Source organism: Engraulis encrasicolus, chromosome 18 (assembly GCF_034702125.1).
Source record: "Engraulis encrasicolus isolate BLACKSEA-1 chromosome 18, IST_EnEncr_1.0, whole genome shotgun sequence".
NCBI lineage: Eukaryota > Metazoa > Chordata > Actinopteri > Clupeiformes > Engraulidae > Engraulis > Engraulis encrasicolus.
Window position 1 is genome coordinate 41,086,967 of NC_085874.1, and position 18,144 is coordinate 41,105,110.

The 18,144-nt window shown below is 43.2% G+C and overlaps 1 protein-coding gene across 1 annotated transcript; it reads right to left on the reverse strand.

The window, feature by feature from the left end:
* Positions 1 to 4,950: 4,950 nt before the first annotated feature.
* Positions 4,951 to 17,898, reverse strand: LOC134468623 (G-protein coupled receptor family C group 6 member A-like). Its single transcript, XM_063222519.1, has 7 exons — positions 17,581 to 17,898; positions 12,900 to 13,215; positions 10,156 to 10,923; positions 9,654 to 9,869; positions 8,174 to 8,297; positions 7,289 to 8,019; positions 4,951 to 5,730 (listed from the first exon to the last, which is right to left on the reverse strand). Exons 1-7 carry the CDS (start codon positions 17,784 to 17,786, stop codon positions 5,263 to 5,265), a joined length of 2,829 nt encoding a protein of 942 aa, XP_063078589.1. The 5' UTR covers positions 17,787 to 17,898; the 3' UTR covers positions 4,951 to 5,262.
* Positions 17,899 to 18,144: the final 246 nt, after the last annotated feature.

The window sequence follows — 18,144 nt, forward strand, 5'->3', positions numbered from 1 at the left end:
GAGCGCGTCCATGCCCAATACCACCACCGAGCAGTGGTGTAGTGTGGATTTTTAAAGTGCGGGTATGCGATTTTTAATGTCATCAAATAATTAGGCAACTTATCATGTCAAATCAACTGTCCTTAATCTACCGTCATTGTTTCTCTGTTTTCATCTGTTTGGCCAATTACCTGCAATACTGCAATGTGGTCATTCTTTTTTTGTATTCAAACATGGGCCAGGAGAAGTGGGTGGACTGCGTACCCCCGCTTACCACGCCCACTAAACCCCTGCCACCGATGATAACTAAGATCGGCCCGACGGACTTCACAGCACGTCACGGAGCAGTTTGCTCCGCAGCACCAAGTTGAGCATGTTTATCCTGCCCCCGGCACCTGACTAAATGACATCAGCACCACTGGACTCCCAACATACTATTACTACATCGTTAACCTCTTAAAGATAAGCCGCGGTAGCCATGACGATGGTGATGGTGATGATGATGATGATGGTGGTGGTGGTGGTAGTGATGGTCTTTTTAACTTTTTATCTTATTGACTTACTCATTTATTATTGTTCTAGCCCCCTCTCCTCCTTTTTATGAAGCTGATAATGCATTTTTTACAAATGCACTTTCACTTTTACTAATGTACTTGTTTTTAAAAGAGACATTTCTATTTTCTTTAACATCTCTATTTTTATCCATCTTATATATACTTTTTAACCTCCTGGTCCTGTGTTGTATGTATGCTGTCTACTGTTTTTGCACAATATGTATGTTACTGCTGCAACAAATGAATTTCCCCATGGTGGGATAATAAAGGGCATACTATACTATACTATACTATACTATACTATACTATACTACACATGGGGGCGCTGTGGCTCGGTTGGCTAAGACACTGTACCATATACCTGGGGGCCGGGGTTCGAGTTCGAGCTGAGGTCACTTCCCGATCCTTCCCCTAGCTCTCTCCCACGCATTCCCTGTCAAACTCTCTAACTGTCCTATTCAAATAAAGGCAAAAAAAGTCCACAAAGGATACCATACATGATGTTTGTGTCATTTTGAAATGTAATGCTTTTCAAAATTCCGAAGTATATGCATATCACTGCTAAGCTGACGTACGCCATCTGGCTGCGTTTCGCCAAACTGCACACAAGGGCGACCTTCCAGTTTCCTCACGCATCCATCTGAAGCTTGTGAAAGTCATAATGTCTGAACGAATCAAATGAGCCAATGAGGTTTGCTGGGTGGGGTTTTCCATAGATGGGCAGTAGGCTCGTTCGTGACGACGCAGTAAGATTTTTGCTAGGCAGTGGGCATGCGCACTTTGCCAGTTTGATGCATTCTGGTTTGAATTTTGTAACCACAATGCATTAAACTGGCAAAGTGCACATGCCCACTGCCTAGCAAAAATCTTACTGCGTCGTCACAAATGAGCCTAGTGTTATGGCCCTTCTTCCACCTTTACCTGTTGTTCTCAGCTGCATCACAAGTCGAGTTCAGTGTGAGGAGCCTCATTCGAAAACTTGTCGGTTGTGGGAGATACCCAGATGGTATTGTGAAGACAAAAGCAAAACATACTAGCTGGCCAGAGTCAGGTTATCATAGCAATTTTATTTTAGGAATACCTTTCAAACTGACAAGATTTGGACTAGCCTGTCTGAGGCGGATATTGAGATCAACATACTGGCAATCCTGACCATGAAAAAATAAAATACAACAAAAAGGATTCTAAGTCTGAAAACTACAGGTGCCCTTCATCCTGCACCTTTCCCTGGGATGTGCACAATCATCTTCTTCAACATAGCCTACTGGCAAGGCCATTGAATATGTTTTATGTCTATGCTGCCCTGCCAAGCCAGAGAGCAGTATTTTTTTGTGAAAATTGAGTTTAGACTGAAAATGATTTTCTCCACACATCTTGTGATAAAGCCTTATGGTACAACTGTGTCCCATTTTAGAGATATTGCAATGTCAAATTTGCAGTAACTACAATATTAAACCAAATACCAAGGCTTTGAAGGCATTAGTTACTGCACTTTGCCTTTGTAGGGCAGTATGGTTCAAGACGTATTCTGACGACAGACCGTGTGTATTTCCTCAGACCATCCATTTTCTAAATTCTGCCCAAAAGAACCCAGATATTAAAAAGAAAGAAACTTGTCAGTGAATTTTCCTTTCAATATTTTCCATTGTAAAATTACGTATAGCAATACATTCACTATAGTTATGTACAGTAAACGGATGCAAAGACAGAGTATGATTTACACTTACAGTAAGATATTATGGTTCACGATTTACAAATCGTGTTTACAAATTGTTTTCAGGTTTTGTCTTGTAGCAGTACTAGTGTGCTGCACAGTATACATACAGTATGTATGCAGGCAGCATATAATTTGGTGATGGTAAAAAGCAGTGTTTCCCAAAAACATTTCAGAGGTAATACAGTACAAGTATGAGGTGCTTCTAGACCAGTCAGCTGTCTCCAATTATTTTTCTCCAAGGGCCAAATTATGTTGAGCAAGTAATGCTGCGGGCAATGGTTCCCAAACTTTTCTCCCTGCGCACCCCCTTATAGATTTCAACGTGGTTCGCGCACCCCCGAAGCGAATATTTTGGTGTGCTGAAGGCCACACAACTATGATTCACTGCACGTTATGCACAGTTGTTTTGGGGAATCCTCTTTTCCAACAGTCTAGGAGTTAAACTACACTTCAGATGGACCATCCCAGCATACAATTCACCATACAATTAAAAACTACTTCATGTTCATTAATGCTGGATAAAAACTCACATATCCACCATTGCTCTATTTAGCTCGCGCACCCCCTTAAGGCAGGCCGCGCACCCCCAGGGGTGCACGCACCACAGTTTGGGAAACCCTGCCCCAACCCAATGAGAAACAAGTTGGACAGAGAACAGATTTGCTTTTCCGTTTTCCCTTCTTGTCGATATCTGATTGTCAATGTCTGTTATCATAAGCTGTAACTCTCTGTGAATGCTTTGGTGAGATATGACGCGCGCACAAAATCACACAAATTTATGTTTTCATTTGTTCTGGCCTCACGGCAGGCCAAATGTTTGCCATGCCCAGGCTGGATTTGGCCCGCGGGCCTTACTTTGCAGACCAAGGTTCTAGACAATACATCACTAAAAGCTTACCATGGCCCCACATTCTAAGGGGGTGTCAGTGAGTCCGGTTTGTATTTATTTATGTATTTGATATATAAATATCATCAGAATTTGGTGCTACACCTCTGCATTCAGAATGTTCCTTACAGTCACCACAACAACAGTAATTAAAAAGGCAAGGGAGTGAGACAAGAGTGGGCAGAGGACAACAAAGGACAAAACAAGAAACATCGACACAAGAAAAAACATCACAGGTAGGCCTACAACAGCGTAAATACCTACTTTATTTATTCACACTGATGGGGTCAAAATTGTGGGCTGTCTCTAAGTAAAAAAAACCCCCAAAAAACCCATCTATTATTTTTACACACACACACACACACACACACACACACACACACACACACACACACACACACACACATATATATATATATATATATATCTTTTTTTCTAAAAAAAATAAAATAAAAAATAAAAAATAGGAGCCCACAAGGACGCAGGGCCCAGCAGGAAATGCCAGATTACCAGTCCAGGGGCCTATACTACAAAGCTGGTTCAGGATAAGTTAAGGTTAAGTTAAGAGGTCAATCATCGAAAAGAAGAGCCTGGAGTCCTCGTTTTCTTAAGAAAAGCTCTTGTATTAGATGATTTACCTCTTAACTTAACCTTAACTTATCCTGAACCAGCTTTTAGTATAGGTCCCAGCTCTGCACACAGTTTACAAAACGATAACTTCTGTTGTGTTGTCATGGGTTTTCTCATGAAGGCCCATTGTGGCAGTGAATGCTACCAGCACAAAACAACTGGGGCCAAGGCACTCAACAGGAAAGAAGAAAGGAGAGGGAAGAAGAAAATCCGCACGCTGTTGACGTTAACGATTTATTAATGCAGCGTTTCAACCTCAAGCGGTCTTTGTCAGGTACCACCTGGTGAAGACCACTGGAGGTCAAACCGTTGTTTTAATAAATCGGTGAGCAGCAACAGAGTGCAGATTTTCTCCTTCCCTCTCTTTCTTTCTTCCTGGACTGGCAGGGGGGCTTTTCTTGTTCTTGTTGTTAGAGGCAAGTTCAAGGCAGTGACGTGGTTTAAGCAGAGATGTTCTATTATGCTAAGAAATGTTAAGTTTAAACTTTTGGCACATCCCTCAACCAGTAGCAAGCCGAGGGAGGCGGTTTAACCAGGCCATGGAAACAAAGTTCTTCCTGTATGGAAATGCTAATCGTTATAGTCCTGGTCAGACCAGAATCGCGGCAGTGATCTGAAGTCTATGAAAATCAGGCAAATTGGATGCATGGAGGTATTATAAGGTGCCCAACCACAGACCTATATAGGTCTGTGTGCCCAACTGTAAACTCGCGCACCCACCAATCATCATGAGCGAAGTGGTATCGGAAATGAGCGAATTTGTGAAAATGGCGACGAGGAAGTGCTTTGCTAATCGGCAAAGCTAACCAGCCAAATCCTGACCCCCTGGTAGCTCTGTAGCAAGGCCACACCCACTGAACTCTTTAAGGGATGGGGGGCTGGATTTTAGATGGGCCTAGCCTACTAACATTTTTTACTTTGTACAAGAGTTTGTTGGATTACATTGTTGCTAATGATTAACATGTCCAATATAAGAACAATGAAGAACTGAACAACTGAAAATAGTAAAAACATAATAATACAATAAACATAGAAATAAATATAAAAGAACAGTAGTCTACATGTACAGTAAATATGCTGTACAGTAAATTTGCTTTACAGTACAGTACTGTATATAGCCTATTTAAAGTTTTCCATTTAAATTAAATAATTTAGAGTAAATACTGTATAAACTGTGTCTGTCAAGCTATGCTACATTAATTCATTTTGTGTGTGAAAACATATTGTCCATATGTTGTATGAAAGCATTTGAGGTAACCTACAGCTTAAAGGTTAAGCTGTGATGTAAGCACAGATAGAGATGCATTAGATTGACCACACCTAACTATAGTGCCTTCTGTAGACTCCCACTCTCACTTTTGTCACTATGTACATGTGCAGTGATGCAAATAATACAATAATACAACAACATTGTAGACTGTATACAAATCATTAGAAAATAACAGGTTTTACAAAAAAAATAAATTATAAGTAGCTTTCTAGATCTGTACTGACCTTCAATGCACAGTGTTACATCTTATCAGATCTTTCTTTTTCCTATTTTTTACCACCACCACGTCACATCGTGTTTCTGATATTACTGGAGTATTTGGAGGAGGGGGAGCTACATGTACTAGCTGCATGACAGATGAAGGGCCTCCGTTTCTCGCCTCAGTTTCACCGGCGGGACCCACCAGACACGCTTGCGAGCTCGAGCTGTGCATGGAGAGACTCAGCTCAGAGCTGTGAGACGTGAGTGAGATTTCGGGAGCTGCCTGGTCCAGGCTCGCACGGAAGTTGTGCTCCCGTATGACACGCAGGAACGCCTCCTTGGTGTTGGCCTCCCGCCTGAACAGCATGACGTAGCACTTGGGCAGGAAGAGCGTGCCGAGGAGGCCGTACGCCGAGAAGAGGATGACCATCATCTCCACCGCAGGCTGATCCTCGCCGGCCTCCGCGTGCGCATAGATGGGGCCGAACACCACCTGTGGTCGAAGGAAAGTGTATATTTTGAGTTACATACATTAGCAGTAGTAGTAGAACTTTATTGTCCCCATGGGGCAATTGTGTTTGCGATACAAACGATGGCACCAGACACAACACACAGACAGATATAACAGACAGCATTACACATTGTTGATGCTTTTATCCAAAGCGACTGACAGCTATTTTGAGTACAGGTTATTGATTACAGTCCTTGGTGAAGTGTGGAGTTAGGTGCCTTGCTCAAGGGCACCTCAAACAATTGAGTGAGATAGGAGGTTGAAGTGTGGGATTTGAACTGGCAACCGTCTGATCTAAAGCCCATCTCATTAATCACTAGCCCATGGCTACCTCGTTGCTGCCGAGTTAACTTGACTTGATTTAATTAACATTTGGATGTACAAACCTCAAGGGGGAAAAGGACCCTAGACACTCAGGAACTTAAACACCTTTAGAGAACAAAGACTTTTGGGGAGTGACTTTGAATTGACATATCCAGGGAATTCAGTTTCAAGTGAAATATGACGTTTTGTAAAGCATTCTTATTAATTACATCTGCAATAAAATTAAGTTGGGGTCAGGGAACCTAGTGAAGGTGGGGTCTGTTTTTTTGTGATTCACTGTTTTTTTAATGAACAAATTCCCAAGCTGGGAGGTGGGGTCTGTTTTAAAGGTGGCAAATATAGGCTTAAAGTGCAGGGGGAAATCCTGGTTTGTGTTCATAGTAGATCCATAGTTCCTCAACCGTATTTTAGCCCCTTAATGCGCGCCGTAATAGGCACACTGTAATAGTCACTGAAAAGTTAACCATCAGGGCACTACAATACTATGACATAACACAGGGCCTTCAGTAATGCAATACGATTGGTCACTGCCAATCTGGTAACAGAAAATTTATAATGCTGTGTCTTAGTGGTTAGAGGGATGCGAGATGATGCGGGACAACTGTGGGTGTGGGGGCGGGGTGGCACGTGAGAACTCGCCATTGGCTCTTCTTTTTATTTCTCCGGAATAGTTATGGAATAAATCTGCCATGTCGTGAGATGTTTGTCATCTGAAGCAGCTCTTTCATACAGATGGGATCGCCGACGATCTCATTCCCTATTGGCTGAAAAAGCTCAACTTCATCAGAATTTTTAGCATAGCTTAGCATAATCACTGGAAGTAAATGAGAGCATTAGCATTCATTTTTAAGTAGCTTAAAGTAGCTAAAGTAGCTCGGCGCAGTAGCTAAATACATTTGATGATGTTCTGTTTGCTCCCATAGCCTTGCATTGCTACGCTTAATTTGACTATAGTGTTAAACTAGGCAATGCAAACACATACACGAAAAATCCTACGTATTCTCATATTTTACTGGAACTTAACTTCATATGAGCAATTTCTTGAAATGAGGTGGACTGTTCCTTTAAGTAACAGATTATGGTTATTACTGTTTTGGTTATGGTTTTTATATGGTTATTATGGTTATTACTGTTTTGGTGACAACAAGGTTATAACAGTGCCTCAGTCTGCACAGTGCCTCAGTCTGCATAGAAGGATCAATTTAGCTACACACACCCAGCAGATGAGGTAGATGAGCAGGCCGAAGGTGATGAACCGGGCCTCGTTGTAGCAGTCGGGCAGGATGCGGTTCTGGAAGGCGATGGCGAACCCCAGTAGCGAGAGGGCGCCGATGTAGCCCAGCATGAGGCCGAAGTAGAGGAAGTTCTCCGTCCCATCCGCTTTGATGGACCCCTCCTGACACAGCAAAATGACTTTGCCATTCTGATTGTCCCATCGTCTGGGTCGGGGAGCGCTCTGGGTGAGCCAGACGGCGCAGATCACCACCTGGACGGAGACGCAGGCGGCGATGATCAGGTAGGGCTGGAAGAGCTTGGCTAGGCTCTGCGAGGGGTTGATCCGGAAGGCCAGTACAATCTTCAGGGACTTGGCCAGGACACAGGAGATGCACAGGGTGAAGCTGAGGCCAAACAGCACCTGGCGCGCCTGGCACTGGGCGTCCGTGGGCCTGCCCACGAACAGCACCGTGCTTGAGAAGGAACCCAGCAAGGAGAGGAGGAGCAGGAGCGAGACGGGCCCGACCGAGGACCTCACCACCGGGGTGTTCCACCGGGCCAGGAACAGAACCAGCACCACCAGGGTGAGGACGATGCCCAGCGCAGAGAACGACACCAGGACGATCGCAAACGGCTTCTCCCATCCGAAAAACACTTCCTCAATCTCCCGACACTCCTGACTGCGTGTACCGGACCAGTGGCCTTCTGCGCACTCGAGGCACGTCTCCATGTCTACAGTACATACATGGCATGAAAGAGGATATTATTATTATTATTACAACAATGGTCGAATCACTAGTCAGTATCTGTCATATTTTTGTATTTAGTTGCAATTTGTGTGTGTGTGTATGTGTGTGTGCGTGTTTGTGTGCTCACAAAAACATACTAGTGGCATTCGTAAATTTGTTCTCTGTACAATCTTCACATTCGAAACAGCAAACTTCTTTGTCTTTAGGAATAATCTTCCTTGTTCCTGGAGGGCAACTGGCTGAACATCTGGAGGTGACATTCTGAAAAACAGAACATCAGCATTAACCCCTTAAAGGGACACTGTGTGAGATTTTTAGTTGTTCATTTCCAGAATTCATGCTGCCCATTCACTAATGTTACCTTTTTCATGAATACTTACCACCACCATCAAATTCCAAGTATTCATTATGACTGGAAAAATTGCACTTTTCATACATGAAAAGGGGGATCTTCTCCATGGTCCGCCATTTTGAATTTCCAAAAATAGCCATTTTTAGCTGCAAAAATGACTATACTTGGACCATACTAGAAAATATTTGTTTATTACTCAGTAAACTTTCATGTAAATAACAAATTTGGCAATAGCCAACCCAGTTTCAATGAGCAGCATAATTGCAGTACCTTTTTTGACCATTTCCTTCACAGTGTCCCTTTAAAGGGGAAATCCGGTGTGAAGTGGCCTAAATAGTGTTAAACCACCGATGCTACATTTGTTTTTGTTGTGGGTCTGTCGGCACAGAAGACGCATCGTTATCACTATTTACTATCCATTTACGAGGCTCAAAGTTACTCAATACTTCATACTGTAGAGTCGCGGGGTTGTTGACATTTAAACCGAGACATAGAAAACTTTGGTCAGAGATTTTTGTCAGTGGTGTAAACAGCCATAGAAATTAACGGTGAAGATTCGTAACGCAAATATGGCGTCTACCCGCACATCTCCCGCCTTTCTGGTAACAAGAGCCAATGTCCCTGTTGAGCTGCGTTACCAGTGATCCAATCATCTGGCTGCATCGGCGCACGCGAAATGTTGCGCATGCTCAGTTGTGTTGCTCTCGTGCCGTTATGTAACTACTCTTGGCTTAAAAAGCTTTATTTTGAATCATATGACACAACCAAGCAGTCTAGTTTGATCAGCTTTTCACGGTGGTTTCAACCGCTGGGTTCCCTCCCATCCTATACTCAGTTTCCCCTTTCATTTTTCCCATTGACTCTCACATCTGGTCTTACTAATCCCGAAATAGCACCCTGAAGGCGTCAACAAGATGGTGGCCTAGTGACGTAACTTATACAGGAAGAACTTTGCTTTGGTAGTGTAGTTAGTTTAGATACAGGGCCATTTTACAGGCTGCGCCACAACAACCTCTCCACTCGCCACATTTCCGGGTGGTACTGCACTCTAGGGACGCAAATGGAAGAGTGCAGACTCCATTAAAAATTAATGGGCTGCACTCTCTCGACAGCGCCCCCTAGGTGAACTGCAGGCATGAGTGGAGAGGCTGTTTTTCAACTGGCTGTGGCACAGCCTGTAAAATAGCCCTGTATCTAAACTATCTGTGGGAGAGAGAGAGAGAAAATTTGCGTCAATGTTCTTGATGTGAATACTGTAGAATTACCAGGTTTGCGATGAGTGTGTCTCCACCATCCATGAAGGTGAAGTTCCCGGACTCTATGCTGTACTTGGCTACGATGTCACCCATGTCCACCTCTTGTCCATTCTGCCTCCAGAGTATGAGATCATAGCCGGTGTTAAGGTCACCGCGTTCATCAAACGCGTACGGGTGGCCATTTGGTTCCCACTGGAACGCTGCATTCCGCAAAGCATTCTTAAGCTACAGTAGGAAACAACAGGGAGTGGTTTATGAAAGGGGACATAACAACATAAAACACAAGCTAAACAGTATTGCAAGACATGACTATGGAACTGAACTCGATCTGATCATCTCAGACTATTAGTCCACTGATGTGTTGGTGTTTCTCGCCACAGCTGCTTGCTAGTTAACAAATGTTGAGTTTCCAATGAGTGATAAGTTTCCAATGAGAGCTAACATTGTTATCAATGGTGATTTTGTAAAACACACTTCTGAGAGCCAGAATGAAAGAGGGGTTTCAATTCACCATCCAGGGTTGGAAGTGTTTTCCGCCTTTGTAGCTCCTATCTGCGCAGAGGTCCTTCACCGCACTAGCGATGGCTTTGACCGCCATGCCAACACTGAAGATGGCATAAGGATAGACTTTCTTCTTCAGTTCCTCGCCCAGACCAGGTTGAGCAGTGCTCTGACCTTTGGTCTGTAGCCACCAGAGGTACTGCCGCAGAATGGTGTTGTTGTTGGCGTGGTCGGCAGTCAGGCTCTCCAGGTATCTGTTGAAACTTGCAGAGATCGACGATTTCAATGTCACCCCAATGACAGTGCCGATTTCCTCGAGCGTCAGCGGGGAGTTCTGGAGCACGCCAGGCGCAGACGTGGCCCAGTTGTCGCTGGCCAGCCAGGTGCGGCCAGTGGCATTGGGGGTGAGGGCATGCATTACGTACATCATGTGATACGGCTTGGCGAAGGACACAATGACTCCGATCCTGTCGTCCCTTTCGATATTCGCGATGGTTTCGTTGACCACCGTTTTCAGATCGCGGTCGTCAAGAATGTCTGGCAGCACGGTGCTGAATGCGATGCAGACGCCCTTCTCCTTGGCGCGTTCCCGGAAGCGTTGGGCGATGTACCGTCCGTAGTCTCCATCCGTGGTCACCAGGCCCACCCAGTTCCAGCCGTACCTCACCAGGATGTCGACAATCGCATGCGCCTGATACCTGTCCTCCGGGACTGTTCGCATGAACGCTGGGAAGCGAGATTTGTCACTCAGAAGTCCCGTTGTGGAGCCATAACTGATCTAATTGGAGACACAAAGAAAACAAAATGTAGCAAATCATGTACACCAAATGCAAGTTAAAGGCGCACATTGTAGGATGGTGGCCAGAGTAGATATTGCAACTTTGCTGATCAATGAAACTATGCTGTCTACCGTATAGGCACATATCATCTTTTCATGAACAGTTACTAAATAATGAACTAATATTTACTAAGTTTTAGGGGGGCGCTGTGTCGCAGCCCGCTAAGCCCCCCACACTTGGGCTTGCATGCCCATGGGGACCCCGGTTCGAATCCGGACGGGGTCATTTCCCAAACCCTGCCCCATCTCTCTCCACACTCACTTCCTGTCGCACCTTCACTGTCCTATCCGAAATAAAGGCCCAAAAAGCCCATAAAAAATCTAAAAACAAATAAAAATAATAAAATATATATATATATTTACTAAGTTTTGCAGCTAACAATGTCTATTTCTGAAAATTCAAAATGGCGGAGAATGGAGTGAAAGTGAATTTTTCCCAGTCATAATGAATAGTCAAAATTTGATGGTGTTAGGCCTACGTAAATATTAATGAAAAAGGTAACATTTGTGAAAGGGCAGCATGAATTCTGGAAATAAACTACTAAAATCATTACATAGTGCACCTTTGAAGAAGGCACAGTCATGTCAACATTTGATGGTAAGCTCAGGGGATTACAACAGAGGTGTCAATCCTAGATACAGGAAGTATAAACACAACAAACCAGCTCTGAGTCAGCTGACCGTAATGAGTACTCAAGACCGGTAGATCAGCTACTGGGTGGCCTGTGTTGGAAGGAAACTGTGGGGGTGTTTCTACTTCAGGACCAGTGGTCTAGTCTACGTAGAACGCGGGTACACAGAGTATACCCACTTCTAAATTTCAGGGATTTCAGTATACCCACTTAAAATAGATTGATCCATTGTTTTGAATAGCACTAATATTTACAGTATACCCACTTCAAAAAATACTCAAATATACAGTATACCCACCATATAAAAATAGACTACACCACTGTTCAGGACCCGTTTTTGACAACTCAGGGGGGCATTTCTCAAAAGAGAAGTTGTTAGCCTGTTAGCAACTTTGGTAGTTGCCAATGGGAAAATGCATTGAAAACAACTAAGTAGCTAATGTAGTAAGCAACTTTGGTTTCGAGAAATGCTCCCCTTAATTACAACTACACCTCCAGTGATCCAATGGATACTTTGAGTTCTTTCTAGTATCTTTACTCCTATCCAGGGTTCTCAAGTGTTTAAGTTTGGTTGGAGTGAGATTTTTTTTTAAAACCCATTGACCCATCGACCCTTTAGGTTTTCCTTCAACCCAGCTACTTAAAAAAACATTTGATTACTAGATCAAATACAATATTCATTCGATAGGTCTACCCAGTAGCAATCATTAATAGCTTTCAAATGTAGATCAATAAGATAGAGTCTAGGTAAATCTCAATAAAAATCTAGATAATATATAGGCTACTTTCTGTTCTTTATTGTGCATTTGCATTATAAAAATTAAATAAAGTCAAGGTGTTCATTTCAGGTGATGGAAATAAAATCCCTGCTACACTTTTGATCCAACCAGCCCTGACACAGCTGGCCATAATAAGCACTTGAGGCAGGTGGATCAACTACTGAGTGGCCTGTGTTGGAAGGGAGCTGTGGCAGTGTTTTTACTTTGGAACCTGTTTTTGACAACTCTGAATTACAACTACACCTCCAGTGATTCAACGGAGACAGTGGCTGTTTCTCAATGTCCAGTGTTCTAGCCTTGCTAGGACATGACACGCTGAGTGATTGGATACTTTGCGGAGTTCACCAAAGAGTATCCAATCAATGGGCATTTCATGTCCTAGCAAGGCTATAACACTGGACATTGGGAAGCAGCCATTGTATAGGCTACTACACTACCTCCTTCTTCCCTGTTCCCAGGTCAGAACTCTCCGCTAACATCGCTCGCTGGATGTCGACTGACCTACCTGTGGGATCTCATGGATGGAGAGCTGTCTGGCCACAGCGATGGAGATTTCGGAGTGGTACCCTCCAATGATGACGTCCACAGGCTGCCAGTCCGTGCTCGTCCGGTGTGTTCTGTCCTCCGCTGTCCACACGTCTTGGCAAACGGTTCTGTTCACGTCCAGAAATCTTTGGGTCACGTAGACAGCCGTAGTGACGTCGGAACAGGAGTCCAGGATGCGGTAGCCCAGCGTCAGGTTGCCTAGCAACGTGGAGTTGTTGATGGTCTCCACAGCCTCAATCAGCATCAGGGCCTGGAGCATCCGAGCTACGTTATACCTGGAAACACACACACACACATTCATACACAGGCACACACACACACACACACACACACTGTTTTAGAATTACCAATATTATTTCCAAATGCCAAAATGTATTTCAAGTGGCAGAATGCCGAGAGAGAGAGAGAGAGACAGAGAGATGGTATTCTAGACAATGTTTAGGATTTCAGGTCAAAAGTTCACATATATTTCATTAGAATTGGTGTAAAAGTTGTATGAAAAGGGGGGTCATGGGTAAGTGGTTAGGGCGTCAGACTTGTCGCCCAAAGGTTGCCGGTTCGACTCCCGACCCGCAAGGTTGATGGGGGGAGTAATTAACCAGTGCTCTCCCCCATCCTCCTCCATGACTGAGATACCCTGAGCATAGCATCCCACCGCTCTACTCCCTCAGGGGTGCCCTTGCAGGAAGGAATGCGATGTCATTAGGTGCAGTGTGCACTTTTGTGCTTTGGAGTGCTGTGTCACGATGATGATGGGAGTTGTCCAGGTAGGCTTTCATTCATTTTCATACATGGTTTCAGATGTCCTTTTACCAGCTTTTAGCCCATTGATGCCTGATGTTGCGTTTTGCAACATTGGCCCTGGCGCCTGGAGCTGCATTACGCAACATTCAGGCACATCAGTTCAGTTCAGTTATGGTTTATTTGAGTAGGGACAAATACACATCATGTAGGCTGTACAACAACCTAACAGATAAGTATCATAGCATTTGTAGCCATAGGCTAATTTCCAATGCCCGTCCCTAGAAGGGCTTTTAAAGTAAAATATTAAAAAACTGTTTTAATGTTGTTTTAAAATACAACCTATCCATTCATCCAAGCATTCATTCAATCTAAGAAGACAGGCAATATACATACACATACCTAATCCTATATTAATGTACAGTCACTCGTTCATTCATCCACTAATTAATCAATTTGATAAAACATGTACAATAGCACCCCCCCCTTACACACATAGTCAACTGCCACCCACCCACCACACACACACACACACACACACACACACACACACACACACACACACACACACACACACACACACACACACACACACACACACACCTCCTCCATCACCACACACACACACACACACACCACTCTGAACTGCCCCCCCCCCCCCTCACACACACACACACACACACACACACAGACGCACACACACACATTCTATCAAATCTTCACACACATAGAATCACACATGATTACATATCTGGTTGTTTTTTAGAAATTCCTTCATCTGACATCTGAACGACCCATGACTGTGATTGGCCTTGAATTCTGGGGGCAAACTATTCCATAAATTAAGACCTTTAATTAAAAACGAGGACTGACCAAAGGATGTTTTACGGTGGGGTATTCTACAGTTCCCTGCTACAGCCCCCCTGGTAGACCTCCCAACTGCCTGTATAGGTTGGGTTAGGTCACAGAGCATTTGAGGGGCTTGACCATGCAGGCATTTATATATCAGGTTGATATTTGACAAAGCAATATAATTATCAAAGCTCATCATGTTCAGATCCTGCTGAACATCGCAGTGATGAGCCCTAATTGGCCTTTTAGCTAGAATTTTTAAAGCACGATTGTACAGTCTCTCCAGTGGTCTTGTTGCTGTGAGACCTGCCTGTGACCATGCAGTTATACAGTAGCCAAGGTGAGAGAGAATCATTGAATGCAGATATATATTTGCTGCTTCAAATGATAAACAATCTCTAGTCTAAAAGTGCATAAGTTCAATCTAACTGTTTTGCTGATCTTCTGTATATGTTTATCAAATCTAAGATGTTCATCCAATATCAGGCCAAGGTATTTAACCTCTGTAACCTGATTTATTGGTTTGGTTTGGTTATTGGTCACATGACATTTGAGACAACTTCATTAAAAGTCTCTGTTTGTTTGAGATGAATGAACACATTCGAATGAAAGATGAGGGTCTTAGTGTTTAATTGCAACTTAGTGCATATTTTTATGTGCTTCAGAAGCAAAGATATGTAGGTTTTTACAGGCTGAGGGCAGCTTTTCGTAAAAAGGGCTCAGGCATTAAGCACCCTTTTTTGCAGGTGCCTTAGGCATCAATGGGTTAATAACAGGAGTTTTGACTGAATCCTCCAGACAGAACTGACTGGGCTATGTGTGAAGGCCAACTATTATTAAAAGCTTGTAAAAGGATCTGTATCAGAAACTTTTGACCTAATTCAAACAATGTAATGTCTTTTTTATTTATTTATTTTTTCATTTTTTTTAATTTCTAATGAAATGTACTGTAGGTGCATAAACTTTTGACCCTAAAGACAATAGTTAAATATCCTCTCCATCACTATTCTGTCATTTGCAAAAACATTTGTCATTTGGAAATCATTTTGGTCATTTTAAATCACTTAAAACAGGGAGGGTTTAATCTGATTTAATTTTAGAGACCGAGAAAAAATAATGTTGTGTCATAACTGACATAATTTTGTAAGCTGGTAAACGTTGGTTAAAAATACGCTATTAGATTGTGGATATCCGTGAAATATGCTTAACATAGGTAGCGGTGGCTAAGATTTTGTGAGGTGGTGCCTTGCGACGCACAATACTTTCACTTTCGCCGGTGTTATGGGGCTCTCTGTTGACCACTTCATGTAAGGTGAGTCAGTCAGAATCACGAAAGCTTGAGGTAGGCCTAGGAAGATAGGCCTAACGGAAAGAGGAGTCAAATAGCCTACAGATGGAATACAGTGCGTAGGCCTAATCAACCTAGGCCTACTGTGGAAACCATGCCATTTCTTTGCAAATGTATCAGAAAAAAACAGAGTACAAATGATGAGGACTTAGTGCTAAATAGGGGTTGTTACTACTAATAGCCTACGCTACCATCAGGACAGTCAAAATTATATAGGCCTATCTGCCTGGCAGCGTTTAGAAGTTGTGAGGGAATGAAACATGCTTCAGCCTTGTGTTGGAATAGCGAACAGCAGGCGAATCGGCTGAAAATTAGCCTATACGCAACCGTATCACGCGCCAGTCGTAAAGTGTTCACGGAAAAAATGTGGGAAATTCTCTCCAACCGTATCACGCGCCAGTCGTAAAGTGTTCACGGAAAAAATGTGGGAAATTCAATAGTCGAGGTTCGCCCATATGCAGGGCAGGGGAGGTTTATCCATATTTTGGTGATGCTGTAATTGTGATGTGAGAATGTGGGCTCTCCAACTTCTCACTTAGCCTACTGATTTGAATGATTGTTAACTGTGTGAAGGTTGGACGTTACTTTGCTATTGTTATTGGAACATTGGCTCGGAATGAGCAGGAGTGACTTTGGTGCCCGCGCGGTTTCTGTCCATTTACATGTGTGACAGGGAGCGCGCACCTTGTTGCAAGATTCCCATCATCGGCATGACTTTGGGCAGGGGATGTTTTAATTGTTATTTTTATGTTTGCTTGAGGAGATGTCAGATTTAGAAAAAAAACTCACAATGAATATTTATCTGTTGAGCGATTGGAACTGTGATTTGCGGTGCAAGGAGCGCACATGAGAGTGAAAACTCTTCTGATTATTTTTAAGTCACATCACGGCCTAGCCCTAAATATATTGCAGATATGCTACAGTAATAACATCCAATTAGGAGTCTTAGGTCTTCAGTGTCTTCTCTACTTGTTGTGCCAAGGGTAAAATAGCCATTGTGCTACCAAATGATGGAACAAGCTTCCTGTTCAAATTACTGTAGGCCTACCTGTAGAGCTGCCCTAACAGTAGGCTATCGTGTTTTGACTGAAAAAGCTTCATTTTCATCTGGCTTTGTATCTACTCTGTATAATACTTCCTATACTTTATTATAATATTTTCCTGTCTTTTTCTTTCTTTCTTCTCCTCTCAATCACATAAGAACTATGACAACCATTAGGGTGCATATCTGACACACAGATGGCTACCAATCACAAGGATTACCTATGTAGGTAATGTAAGTTAGATTTCGTGGGGGATAATGTAATGTCATGACTTGTGGTTAGTCCTTCATTGGGTGAACTGTTATTTAAAATTGAAAGCCTTTTGAAAACAAAATCTCAAATCTGAAATAGAAATGGAACGCTTGCTCTGTCAGGTACCTCTGTCAGGTACCACTGTCAGCACCAGGGGCCAGGCCCACCTAAAGATCAAAAGCTAAAATCGCCCATGGTTGTGTCTTTGCAGTATTCAGTGTGTATAAACATGCTTGGATGTGTTTGGTGCTTTACACACACACAAACTGTTTTAGAATTACCTATATTATTTCCAAATGCCAAAAATCATTTCAAGTGGCAGAAGAGAGTATTTTAGACAATGTTTAGTATTATAAGTGTTGAAGTTACACTGCATTTTTTTTTATTGTGTGTAAATTTCTCACCTAGAACAGGTCCGTGGAGACGGTCGTCCATCGATGGAGTTTGTGAAGTTGACACTCTCATGTATGGGGAATATTCCACCGATGATAATGTCACCCTCCTTGGTGGCCATGAGGGGCCTGGTGTAGCTTGAACATTCTAGAATGCCCCATGTGAGCGTGGTGACCAAGCACAGGTAGAACACTCCGACTCCGCAGCCAGAATCCATTAGCCTTTGGATTCTCCTCAAGCACTTGAAGCACTGAATGAGCTCTGGCACTCTGGGTCCACCTTATTAAACTTATTTTCTGTTTCCACTCCAGGCTGGTTATTAAGCCTAACCCTCCTACATTCTCCTACCCACTGATGACCTGTTTCCACAACAGGCTGGTTAAGCCTAACCCTCCCACATTCTCCTGCCCACTGATGACACTGAGCTGTGGCATCATGGGTATCGTATGGCAGTTAGGAGAATTATCTGTTTCCTTCTTCACATACATGTATGTTTGCTTTGTGTGTGGGGTAGGCTTATCTAGATTAGCCACTTAAAAGAACTTACATTTTAGTGTCTTGTTTCCTTTTCTTTG